Source organism: Mustela erminea, chromosome 15 (assembly GCF_009829155.1).
Source record: "Mustela erminea isolate mMusErm1 chromosome 15, mMusErm1.Pri, whole genome shotgun sequence".
In the NCBI taxonomy this organism is placed as follows: Eukaryota; Metazoa; Chordata; class Mammalia; order Carnivora; family Mustelidae; genus Mustela; species Mustela erminea.
The window spans coordinates 76,224,786-76,238,545 of NC_045628.1; the positions used below are offsets into that span (position 1 = coordinate 76,224,786).

Here is a 13,760-nt window from a genome sequence, read left to right on the forward strand (position 1 = left end):
CTCCTGATGGTAGCCCGGTGACAAGCCTGATGATAAATGAAGATGCCCTGTTACACCATGACCCCTGAGAGAATCCAGCGTCAAGGAAAGAACTCAGAGAGGTACACTGGAGACGCGCCCTTATAAACACTGATAGTAAGAACGTCGAGGTTATTAGAGTACTTCTTTCTTGGTAAACATCTTAAACCACACAGAATTTTCTCTTTTAAGTAACTTCTAAAGGAAAAATGAACAACGCCAATAATTCATGGATAGGGTGCAGACTGCCCAAGTTCTGACGATTTTAGACATCGGCCATGTCACTTGCAGATAGTGTGATGTCCTCTGTGCCTTGCACTGCAAAGCTGTTTATGGATTTTGTCGACTGACAGTTAAATACAAATTGTAAGACAGCTCTAACATGCACTATAGCAGAATTATTCAAGTGAACATATCTCTAGGGTGATGTTAACACTAACTGCTGAAATTAAACATCTAATGATTTCTTGTTTTTTGACCCTTGAATTCAAGACACAAATTCTATGTAAATGACTATTTTAAATTTTCTAGTAAAGCGTGGAGATCAGATGCTCGATATTTCACTTGGGGATTACTTTGGCAAAAACTCTAAAGCAAAAAGCCAGTGACTTCTAGCTTGCTACTGCCAAGTACGTGTCAATTTCCAAATCCCAGCCAAAAAGAGCTTTCCCTATGCCTAAAATAATGGAGAAAATTCAAACACCTCCCTACAAATCTCTTTCCCTACTCTACCTGCTTCCCCTCACCCTTCAAACAAACTTGTTGATGTCTTCACAGACAGAAATCCAAATAGATAGGTGTGTCTATGTATTTAGGTTAACAGCCTTTTTTCTTTAGGGTTTTCCTGGACTCAATGCTAATTGTTTTGCGGGAAACATTTTTTTTTTTTGAAAAAGAATATCATGCCTAATCATGGGGTTCAAGTTCTGCGGCTGCCATGCAAATCCCCGTGGCTTTCCTATCTTTGATGTGGTCTGTTGGTGGATAGAATATGAACCCTTCGGTCTTTCTCCATCATGCCACAAACGAGAGCAACATGCATGGTGGAGTGCCCCTCATCAGAGTGGGTGCTGTCAGCTTAGCTGGTGATGTGGTCATCATAGAAGACTGACATTCTAATAGTGCATTCAGTTACAATCTGCACTTCGTGTTAACTTATAAATACTGTAATAGAGGCACAACACAGAGATTGAGACCAAGATCTAGCTTTTTACCAAGCACTAGAAGCACTGTAGAAATTAATAGCCCAAACCAAAATTATGGTAGTTTCTAGAAATTTGGTTCACCTGCAGTTGCAGGCTTAACCTTTCTCCCAGCCTTTCCACCAGCCAGAAAGATTCTCTAAAATTTAGTCTGTGAGACTTGAGCTTTTAATAGCCTATGTCTTGGGGAAAGAATATCTTTTTTTATTATGAATTATGTTTAATTAACCTCACACAACCTTGGTAAAGGCTCATGGTCTTAAAATCAAATTTTGGAAACATGATACTTGGGACTTTATACTTAGATAAAGAGGTCATTTATCATGTAGGATTATGTACTATTGAAAACATGGTATGCAGAAATCAAAGACAGATGCATCTCGCCTGAAATAAATCTAATATACAAAGCGTTGCATGAAAAAAATAAATCGGAAATCAATTTTAATATAGGAAGAAACACCAATAGGTTTCTTCAGGGAGCTCTAACAACACAATTTTTATGTGACTCAATTTGTTAGAATTCCAATTTAAATAGTTAAAATTCAAAACAGGCCATTAGAAGTGACTTAAAATTAACATCAAATTAAATATAGAAGGTTGTAATTTAGGGAAACAATGAGTTTTCTGCAATATGTTTGTGAAAGTTCTAATACATAGAAGAGTGATGTTACTGAGCATGGAGGAAAAATGATTTCTCTAAAATCAGTCTTCTAAAGCTTTAGGCTGGAAAAGTAACTAGTATAAAATCTAATACCGATGGGGTCATTTGTGGCAGCAAAGTGAAAAATAGTTCCATATTCTGTGTCTTCAGCTTATTGCTGTGATTACTTAATCATTAAAAAAAAAAAACAGTTTTATAGAGGTGGAGTTCATATACCATAAGACTCACCATTTTTTTTTTTTAAGATTTTATGTATTTATTGGGGGGCAGCACAAGTAGGCAGAGGGAGAAGGAGAAGCAGGTTCCATGCTGAGCAGAGAGCCCAGTACAGGACTTGATCCCAGGACCCTGGGATCATGACCCGAGCCAAAGGCTGATGCTTAACTGACTGAGCCACCCAAGTGTCCCAAAACTCACCATTCTAAATTGCATAATTCGATGATTTTTAACTGTATTCAGAGCTGGGAAGCTGTCACCACTATCTCATTTCAGAACACTTTAACCACCCCAGAAAGAAACCCATACCTGCTATTAGTCTCTCCCCATCCCGCACTACCCCCAGCTCCTGGCTCCCACTAATGGACTTTCTGTGAATTGCCTATACTAGACATTTCGTACAAATGGAATCATTCAGTATGTGGCCCTTTTGTAATGGGCTGCTTTTACTTAGCATAGTGTTTTTGCTTTGGGTTCTTAAATAAGAGAAATTTATTTTCTCACGGTCTGGAAGTTGCAAGTCCAAATTTAAGGTGTTGGCAGGTTTCGTTTCTTCTGAGGCCTCTCTCCTTAGCATGTAGACAGCTGCCTTCTCCCTCCATCTTCAAAGGCCTGTCCTCTGTGCACCAGCACATCTTCAGGAGTTTTCTAATAGTACGATGTATAAGTATTTCATTCCTTTGTATTGCCAAGTAATATTCCATTGTCCGGATAGGCTACATTTTGTTTATCTGTTTGTCATTGACAGACATTACGGTTGTTTCTACTTTTTGGCTGTTAAGAGTAATACTGCTGTAGGTACACATTTGTGCACCAGTTTTTATGCGGACATATGGTTTTAGTTCTCTTGGATAGATACCTAGATACCTAGGAGTAGAATCGCTGGGTTGTATGTTTAACCAGTGTTTAACCATTTGAATAAACACCATACTGTTTTTCAAAGTGATGGTACCATTTTATAATGTGACCAACACCGTGTGAGCGCTCCAATGTCCCCACATCTTCACCAACACTTGTTATTGTCTGTCTTTTTTCATTTAATCGAACCTAGGAAGTTTGAAGTGCTGTCTTACTGTTGTTTTGATTTGCATTTTTCCTGCATTTTTTCCAGCATCTGCTCATGTGCTTATTGGTGGCCATTTATAAATCTTCTTTGGAAAAAGGTCTATTCAGATCCTTTGTCTGTTTTTTAAATTGGGTTATTTGTCTTTTTATTAGTCGTAATTATTTCTTTGATGTGACTTCTAACTTGCACATTGGTATCAAACACTGTAATCTCAGGATCATAGAATTTTTAGGCTGGACAGAATTCTAAAAATCTGAGGCCATCCCCCGTCCCCCGTGCCCCCATTGGCAGGTGGAGAATCTGAGGTTTAAGTGTGTACCCATGGCCACAGCAAAGCTAGTAGCTGAACCGGGGAGACGACTGACTCTAAATCAAAAAGGGAAAAACGTGGACATTTCATGATTTATCTTTAGCTAAGGCCCTTTCTTACAGAGAATAACCCTTGGAGTTCGATATAGTAGAGGTGACAGGAGGGGTGGCATCTGGAAGGAAGAGGGGCTAAGAGGTTTGTCTTGAAGTTATATCCAACTGTTTTTGCTTAGGTCAATAAACATCAGTTTTCTCATGATGCTTTTAGCCCAACTCTGCAGAAGCATCTTCTTTCAGTCTTAAAAGTGATAGGCCAGGCTGCCTTGTTCCCAGCGACCTAGGGCAAGTTTGCTCTGTCAGGATCCAGCAGGGGTGGCTCTGAAGAAAGAGCCTGGCTCATCTGGGTTTGGCTGGGTTTGATTGCAAAATAAAGCCGTACTTTACTTGGAACTGTACTCACTCTTCCCCCCAAAGTCCAAGAAAGCACTCTGTTCTGCGGGACGAAATGAAGGTAGAACGGAAAGCCGTGTTTTGGAACCATCTTGGTGAGGGCATTCCAGTAGAGGTTCGGCGTGTGGGGAAGGAAGGACTTTTCGTCAGAGTCATAATGTTCTATTCTCTCTCAACCTGCCAGACAATACAGAACAGAATGACAGTGAAGAAAATATTCAGACAAGAATAATACCCGTTTCGAGGTTCACCTACGTCCCTGCACACAGTCCGTTTTTTTAGGGCTATTGCACTGCAGTGCTTGATAGCTGATTCTAATTATTCTAAGAAGCATGTGGTAAAACCCACTTCCATGGTCTGTATGGTTTTTTGTTTTGTTTTAAATAATAATTCTCCTGATAGTAGGACATCTCTTTGCCTGTCTTAACGGCAGCGATCCCTCCCACCCCCCGTGTGGTTTTGCTTTCCACAGTTTCAGTCACCTGAAGTCAGCTGTGGCCCAGAAGCTGTGATCCTCCTTCAGACATGAGGTCAGAAGGTCATTAATAGCCGCACCGCGCCCACATCGGCCCCCTTCCCTTTGTGTCATCACGTACGCCTTTTATCATCTCCCATCCTCATCGGAGAAGGAGAGTGCAGTACGAGAAGATATTTTGAGAAAGAGAGAAGCCTTCACATAACTTTTATTGCAGTATGTGGTTATAATTGGTCTAGTTTATTATGACTTATCATTGTTAATCTCTTACTATGCCAACTTTATAAATTAAACTGTATCACAGGTGTGTATATGTGGGAAAAAACACAGTGCCTGGAGTGTTTGGTACTGTTGTGGTTTCGGGCATCCACTTGGCGTCTTGGAATGTGTCCCTGCAGACGAGGGGACACTGCTCTATATTGTAGTGGACTTTGATGGAAACAGTGGTTCACAGACCACCTAATCACCGAGGGACAATTATTTGGTTCAACCAGACTTTTAGGCCACCATGGCAAACAGTAGAAAGTTCCGATCCCCATCTGAGCATCACAGGGGGAGAACTCCTGTTCAGTTCTAGCACTCTACCCTTGGAAATAAGTAACCTGGGGATTTGTTTCTAATTGGGCAGTGTGACTCGGAGCTACTTGCTGCAGAGAGCAAACTGGTTTTCATGTGGCTATGGATATGTACTTGTTTACATTTTACATTTTTGCGTAGATCACTACCGAAATGGAGGAAATACTGACCTACAGTAGATACTCAAAAAATGTTAGTCAGGTCTTCATTACTCAAGTAAGGGTATGGACAGTCAATTGCTTTAAAGAAATGTTTTAAGACCTAAGGTGACTTCAGAGCATTTGAGGAATAAATATTTCACTTTCCTTTTTCCCTATGAGTTTTCCTGTTAAACTGTAGTCTTGGCACCTCCATTAATTTTTATGAGATTCTAGTTTCCTATTAATTGAAGAATGATGGTATACTCACAGTGTCCAGTTACTTGGAAATAGTTTCCTTCTACTTTTCCTTTCCTTTGTCTGATCAACTTCTTTAACCTAGCTGCCTCATTCTGAGTGCAAATTTCATTGATGTCAGTGGAGACTATATAGCAAAACATTTTTCTTAGCATTTTCCTCCTAAACTTTCCAGTAACTCCAGTGTTTTCTGTGTCTTATTTAACCAACCAGTCCGTTTTGTTGCTTTCTTTGGGTGGAAGGATGGAAAGGGGACTGCAGAGAGGAGCGTGTGGATGGCTGTGATTTGGGTCTTTGAGGTCAAAGCTTCTTTCTGATAAGGGTCAGGAGTATCGGTTTTCTAGGGTGCTGATAAAGATTCATATGATTTGGAAATGAACTGGCAGGCACTGGGATTCACCTCCTGTCATGAAAAGGGAGGCTGCTTTCCCCTGGCTTCTCCTGGGTGAGAAAGCACACCATCTCCACATAAACCATAGAGACCTCTCTAAGTCATGCCAGAATTTTCCACAGGCAACTTTGCTGGATTTTTTCCAGCACATGAACAACTACTCAATGAAATCTCCAGAATTCCATGCCATAAAGAAGGGCAGAAACTATTCTGGCCTGGAAATTTTTTCAGGATAGGTGTTATCAGTTCCTGGCTGTGGCTTTAGAAAATCTTAGTGTTCCTGTGGATCACTAAGGTTGAGCTCTCTGTTGCCTCAGGAAACTCATAAAGATGAATAAAGTACAAAATGCTTTGCTGAGTCCCTGAATGGGTTGACTTGTTCTCTGGGGTAGTTTGATGGACCAATTAGATCTATATGAAACAGTGATTTTAATTTAAATTAGTTAATATCAAGTCATTTTTTTTTCCCTAGCAGTCATTTGATACCAGGACCTATTGTGTATAAAAGTTATTTTTATGTTAATTTGTATCCACCAACAACATCAGAAATGAAGTGTCCATACCCATTAAATTAATGTAATATCTTCGCAATTACATCTCAGCAAAATATTCTCTGGCAGGAAGTGGGGGAAGCAGTTCTGCTAGATGGCAGTGACTGGGCATCTCCCCCACACCAGGGCAGCACCTTCACTTAGAGGACCGAGCTCTGAATCCACACACCACGTCTGCAAGGTAGATCATGGGTTTTCCGGTTTTATGCCTGAAGATACTAAGAAGCAACAATGACAGCAGGCCAAGGCCAATGAGCTAGTAAATGGAGAAATTAAACTTCAAATGCATATTTTTAAAACAGAGTCTAATTTTCCTTGTGATACTAGGACCCACAAGTAACACTAGAGAGCACTGCTAGACTTAACCGTGGAATTTGACATGTGTATCTCATCTCACAGATCTGTGATCTGACATCAAAGCCTAGAGGATTCAGCTTGGTCTTCTGTCATGAATTCTACTGCATGTACCTATTTTTTAAGTAAAAAAGTATTCCCAAAGAATGGCTCCAGGATTGGCTTAACTTTTCTTCTAAGAATATCCATTCCCTCATGCTTGTCTTTGCTAATCCTGGGCCCCTGATCTGCTTTTGCCAGGCATGTGCAGCTGCCTCCGTAGGAGGAGGGGGTGGAGGGAGGAAGAGGCAGGAGAGATCCTTATTAATATTTATTATGATGCGTTCATGCCCAAGGCCGCTTCAGGAGAGGATCACCCTCCATAGCATCCGTGGCTCCAAGATCACGGGACTGGAAATGTCAGAAAAGAAGTCAGGGATCTAAGGTCATCTAACCCCATCTCTCATTTTCCAGATAAGAAAACCGAGCTCTGGAGAGAGAGACTTGGCTCTGCTGGTGTCACACAGAGTCCCTAGGGTGGATATTATTATCGTGTTGTATAGACATGTGTAGATTTCCAGGCACCTTCCCTTGGCTTATCTCATTATCTCACAACATTCCCCATGAAGTATGCTTGTCAAATGTCACGTAGGGGTGAATAGTTCCCTTTTTCTCTTTCCATGATAGAGGGAACTTGGAGATTATGTAAGACAAACCAAAAGACTTCTAAAACTGATTGTTGGTCTGTAATTGGTTTTCTGAAAGAGGAAACTGGTTCAGAAAGAGAAATGACTCGCCCAAAATATCATGGCCTTACTAATCATTGAGCTATGTCTAGAACCCAGAAAGCTTCTATACTTTGTTTGTATTTGGAAAGGAAGATCAGTGAGGCCTGTAGGACCAGATGACCAACCATGGTAGAAGTTCAGTTATGAATGACATTAAATTTAATTAGACATTTAATCCTGAGAGTTTTTAATGTCACTTTATATTCTCAACATGGCTGCATTTAGGAATCTGTTTGAATCTATTAATGTTCTGGATCACTGGGTTTTTGGGTATTATTTAAATGATTTGGTAAACTGGGATATATATTTGTGAACAAGGCTTGGACTAGAAAACATTAGTGAATTAAGACAAGTTAATATTACATGTACCTTTCTGCAAATGTAAGTAAGTTAAAGCTTAAATTTGCCTTCACGGGAAGAGACGACTTTAAGAAACCATGAGAAGACAATTTGCAAATAATACATTTCCAAAATTTGTTTTCCAGGATATAGTTCAGGTTCAAAATTAAAAGGTCCTGAACTGAGTTTAAAAGGCACCCAGCACGTCGTGCAAGCAGGCCAGACACTGCTTCTCAGATGTAGGTAAGTGACGGTGTTGGTTTGGGAATAACCTGGTTGCCTTTTCTAAGGCCAAATCATTCCCTGGCAGAGTAGAAGGGGTTGCCTTTCAGAGAACAAAGGTGGGGACAGAAGTGGTCTCTTGTACTATGCAAAGTGCAAGCCCCATGTATCCAGCTTCACCAGGAGAGACTCACTCATTGGAGGGGAAACAGGGAAGCAATGGCCTGAATGAACATCTTTGCATTTTTCTTCCAAGTTGTTTAAAAGCTTTCTAATATTTCAAGACCCTCAGAGTAGTGCTTCCTAATGATATGGATGCTTAGGACCTGGCCCCAGCCCTAACTGTGTTTTGTTTTCTTATCTGTGATTGCAGAGGGGAAGCCGCCCATTCATGGTCTTTGCCTGAAACACTGAGAAAGGAAAGCAAAAGGCTGAGCATAGCTAAATCCGCCTGTGGAAGGAATGGCAAACAGTTCTGCAGTACTCTGACCTTGAATGCGGCTCAGGCAAACCACACTGGCTTCTACAGCTGCAAATATCTATCCATACCTGCTTCAAAGAAGAGGAAAACAGAATCTAGGATCTACATATTTATTAATGGTAGGGTTTCCATTTTCTACATTCTGTTTATTACCCTTTGCAGTGGGTAAAATCGCCCCGTGCCCCTGGAAAGTGGGCATTCCTAGTGATGAAGGAAATGGGCCAAGAAAGATCTTCTGCCCTGGAAATTGGTGGAATGCATTTTTAATGCATTTCTTCAGGGTCAATTTCAACCATGATTTTCAAGGACACAGGGTCAATTGTGTGTTCCCTGCAGGGAGAGACTCTTGTCTCTTGTCTGTTTTGCTCACAGATGTATCCATAGCTCCTAGAACAGTGGCTGGCATGTAGCATAGCTGGATGAATAAATGAATGACAAGATTTTAGTTCTATGTCTTAATTATCTAGAAGAGCAAAACAGAATATAAGATTTTTTTTTGTCCTTCAGCACAACTGCATTCACTTAAATGTCACAATTGTAAAATACTGCTTTTTCTACCAGATTTAAATATGTAATGCTGCTAACATCCCTTGAATGTTACAGAGTTGGTTCCAATAATGTTGTTGTATTTCATGTTCATTAAGCAACTATTATAATGACATAAGAACTGGCATGTAACCTTATATTGTAGAAAGGGCAAAAGGCAAAAACGAATCATTTTCCAATTACCGTTTTTATGGTACTCTTTTTCACTCCTTAAAAAATGAACATATGAAGTGGTACTCAGAGGGAAGAAATGCAAAATCCTTAAGGAAATATCAATTGACGGTAGAAATGGATGCCCAAGAAAGAATAAGAAAATGGCCTGTCATTTTGTTCTTCCTTGTTTATCAGTTCCAGCCAATTTCCAAAACTTACTAAATGGGATTTTTAAAAAACAACCCAAAAAACCCCTGAGGCTCTAGGCAACAAAAAGCAAAGTTAGTAGGCACCTCAGGCACAAAATCAAATTGAAAAACCAAAACAGGACAAGCCACCACCCGTGTCAGTAGCCTAAATATACAATATGGTGGGTCTATTTCCCAGTGAGACTTCCCATAGAAGGCAAAACCACAGAATTATGTTTTGGCAGGATTCTTTCTTTATTTTTTGAAGTAAGGCAACTAGACAGTGTTTCACCCAAGTGTAACGTATAATAACCCATAATTCAGGGGTGCCTGGGTGGCTCCGTCATTAAGCATCTGCCTTTGGCTCAGGTCATGATTCCAGGGTCCTGGGATTGAGCCCCATATCAGGCTCCCTGGGAGCCTTCCTCCTCCTCTCCAGCTCCCCGTGTGTATATTCCCTCTCTCACTGTCTCTCTCTGTCATAACTCAATAAAATCTTTAAAAAAAAAAAAATCTAGGGGCACCTGGGTGGCTCAGTGGGTTAAATAAAGCCTCTGCTTTCAGCTCAGGTCATGATCCCAGGGTCCTGGGATCGAGCCCCTCGTTGGGCTGTCTGCTCGGCAGGGAGCCTGCTTCCCTTCCTCTCTCTCTGCCTGCCTCTCTGCCTGCTTGTGATCTCTCTCTGTCAAGTAAATAAATAAAATCTTAAAAAAAAAAAAAAATCCAGATTCAGAGCTCCTGTTTTAGGAGACAGTGGAACAGCTTAGGGTGCTGTCAGAAACCTCTTTTTAGCTTTTATCAGCCTGATCGAAACCAAGCCACTTTTTCCTTTTCTTCCAAACTCCCGTTTTTACATTTTGCACTTCTCCAGGGTCGGGGATGGGGGTCAGTTACAACTTACTAGCAGTGCTCCATCACAGGAACATAGCCAATGTGCTTGAAAGTCCGAGGAGGAGGTCGGCCTGGGATCTTGGCTTGGGGAAGTCAGCCCACGTCCATAGGAGAGAAGCGAGGGTGGTAGGCAGGAAATGGGTAGGGTGCAAAAGGTGCAGAGCCGGACAGACCTCCAGACAGCTACTTCTGCAGCTCGGGGAGAAAGCAGACACCAAGTTTGATAGTGGTGAAACAAATAAAAAACTCAGCCATCTGTTCTCTTTTTCTAGTTCCACATAGTATGTTATATTCTTTCTGGCACTAGCAGAGGAAAGAAAACACTTTTATTCCCAGCTCTCAAGGGGAAAGAGGGAAAATTCATTCATACTAAAAGTCTCATAAAACTGTCTCCTGTGGGTTTATCAGAGTCTGACTTTCAAATCAAATACTTAAATGAGTAAAAAACAGACAAACAAAAAAATCTCTTTTATCTTTTTTTCCTAAAAAACAATGTTCAGCTATCTTCACTTTTACCTTCTACATGCTTGTTGAACTGGGCCCTGAGTAGTAATACTGGTTTTGTGGTCTCTCCCGATAGTGCTGTTGATCTCAAAACACACTCTCCTGAAGTCCAAGGGAGCTGTGATATAATTTATAAGCAACGGTAACTTTTTCAAATAGCCTAACATTTTATGAATTTCATGTTTTCATTATTGTATCAATTCCTTTAAAAAAAAATTGGTCTTTAAAAAAAAAATTCATGAGAGACAGAGAGAGAGGCAGAGACAGAGAGAGAGAAGCAGGCTCCCCACTGAGCAGGAAGCCGGATCTGGGACTCAATACCAGGACCTTGGGATCATGACCTGGGCTGAAGGCAGATCCTTAGCCGACAGAGCCACCCAGGCACCCCAAAAAAGTTGGTCTTATGCTTCCATTTTAATTGAATACTTACTACATTGCAAGTTTAATTTCATTCAGGAGCACAAAACTTGTCCCCCATGACTCACAATTGTCTCTAGTGTTAATAAAACTCCGACCAGGTCCTGATACACAGCTGCTATTACTCACTAGGTGCTAACTGGTTATCACTTATTTATTACTGTTGAATATTTACTTCAGAGCTCATTGTTCTGTTTGGAGAGTTTCTGCCCTGATAAACATCTGTGGATGTATTGGCTTTTCACTTTGCTTTCCATGAAGTGGAGAAATAGTGTTAGATTAATCTTTTGAAAAAGACCTAGATTTGTAGTCTGATGGGGCTCCAAGAAAAAGAATCAGGGCTGTATAGCTTTGTCTGTGTAGAGCTAGCACGTGAATTATAACCAAACTATCATCTAGACATTGTTGACAGCCTGCTGGGTAATGGGCACATTTCCCACCTGAGCAGTGATTCGGACATAGCATCTGATATGTGATGTACAGAGAAATCAACCTCACTGCTTTGGCATTACAGCTTTTATAAAGTCCACCAAGCCTCTGACATAATACATTACATCAATTTAATTATTCAAGTAATTATGTTTAACCACTTTAATTGCTGAATTTTCTGGTAAATTACCATTTCCTTTAATGTAATAACGTCTTACATTTGTAAGAAGTTTCGTTTCAACAAATGGTTTTGTTTACATTATGCCATTTAATTCCCACAACAACCCCGGAAAGCATGTCTCTCTTCATTTTACAAGTGAGGAACCTAAGATCCATTTCACGTTGAAGCTATAAGGGGGAGCGACAGCAAAACTATTAACCGCAGAGTAAGGTAGTCAGATTTTTCCTTTGAGAGTCTCAGTGGCACAAGGAGATCCAGAGAGGGGAAGGCAGAGGTGGGAAGACCAGGGATGGGGCTGTTGTGGGCATTGATGCCAGGGAGTTGTGGTCCGAGGTCACTCTGAGAGCTGTGGGGAAGGAGAGAAGGGGAATTGAAAAGGGGTGGAGGGATTCAGTTGGCTGTGGTGAACGGTTGCGTCACGGTGGGTGAGGAAGAGGAGTCAGAGACCCTCGGAATTCTGGACGGGTGCTTGGGCGGCTTGTACCCATAGCCAAGTAGAGCTCTGTGTCCCTGAATTACACTTATGGGAAGACAGTCATCCCCCTCTTTTGGTATACCCTTGGCTTGTTCTAGATAAATGGCAGTACCTGAAAAAATACTGTATACGTTCTAGAAAATTGCTTAGCAAAATGAATGGAATCTCCCCATAACTACAGCTGCAGAATTCTGGGTCATAAAGAAAAACAGATTGTAAAGCACTCCTCCATGCTTTGCTAATTGCAAAACAGATTTCTAGATGAATAGTAACGTAAGGCCTCCTTAGGTGGTGTTTATCCCCTTCGGAGAGAACGAAATGCTTTTGCGTGGCTTTTCTGACCCTCTGGTATACATGAGAAATTGGCGGCAGCTCAGCCTTTCCTAAAAGTTGGAGGATTTCTTTGAAATTAGTTTTGTAATATATGAGTTGTGGCCATAAAGTTAGAAAGTTGAGCAGAAGTGTTTTTAACGGCATCTCCGAAGTCTGTGCTATCTCGTCAGCGTCTCCGGTTTAGTTAGGAAGACCTTGAACTTAGCATGCGGAGCTCCCCACACGGTGACGTCAGCCTGAATTCCTCCTCCCTCCACAACCAAGCCTTTCAGGGCTCTTTAAAGTAGAATGTCTTCTCTTAAAAAATAATAATTGAAAAAGGGAAAGAAATTGTGTGTGTGTGTGTGTGTGTGTGTGTGTGTGTGTGTGTGTGTGTGTGTGTGTGATTATTGGGTGAGTATCCTCTACTTCTTCCCCTAAGAGAAACTTCTCTTTTTTTCTGCTTTTCTTTGCCTGATTGTTTTTCTCTCTGAGTCTATGAAAGAAAAGGGGTTGCGGCATTTTCCTGACAGATGTTCCTCCACTGGTTCTCTCATTTGTGTCAAACTGGTAAGATGTGCATAGCAGCTTCATTTTAGGTAAAAAAACAAACAAAAAACCCCCAAACTATCAGACCCACTAGGTACATCACGGAAAGGTAGTAGAGGTTCTGTCGACTCAGATATTCTGGGAAAGGCGGGGTGCCCGCCTGGCTCAGTCGGTAGAGGGACTCTTGATGGTGGGGTCATGAGTTCAATCAAGCCCCATGTTGGGCATAGAGGTTTCTTTAAAAAGTGTTTTCCAGGTATCCTGGGAGAAAACAATCATCATGCCTTCATGTAAATGAGAGAAAGCTCTCCCTGGCTGGGTGGTGGAGACACAGACCTTCTGAGAAGGGTCCTGTGTTCTCACTTGTACAGATTTTCCTAAAGCGCTTTTACATAATGATCTCTGAGATGAACTATGTTGGTATTATTTCTTCCATTTTATATACAAGAGAACAGCCTCTGTGACCTTCAGAAGACAGAACTAAGAAAATGACAAGCCAGGTCGGGGATCTAGGTCCGATCCTTAGCTATTCCCATTCCGCTCAAGTTCCAGCTACCGGGGCCTTCAAACTATTAAACTAATTGTTATTTTAATTTTTTAGAATATATATTAGTTATTAAAATTTTTTTAAATTTCAGATTC

General features: G+C 41.0%; 1 protein-coding gene across 1 annotated transcript in view; it reads left to right on the forward strand.

Moving 5' to 3' along the window:
• The window catches only part of FLT1 (fms related receptor tyrosine kinase 1), a 174,610-nt gene that overhangs the window by 18,455 nt on the left and 142,395 nt on the right, over positions 1-13,760 (forward strand). The window contains exons 2-3 of the mRNA XM_032314380.1: positions 7,917-8,013; positions 8,366-8,592. Coding sequence (XP_032170271.1) covers positions 7,917-8,013; positions 8,366-8,592 — 324 coding nt within the window. The remainder of the gene's footprint in view (positions 1-7,916; positions 8,014-8,365; positions 8,593-13,760) is intronic.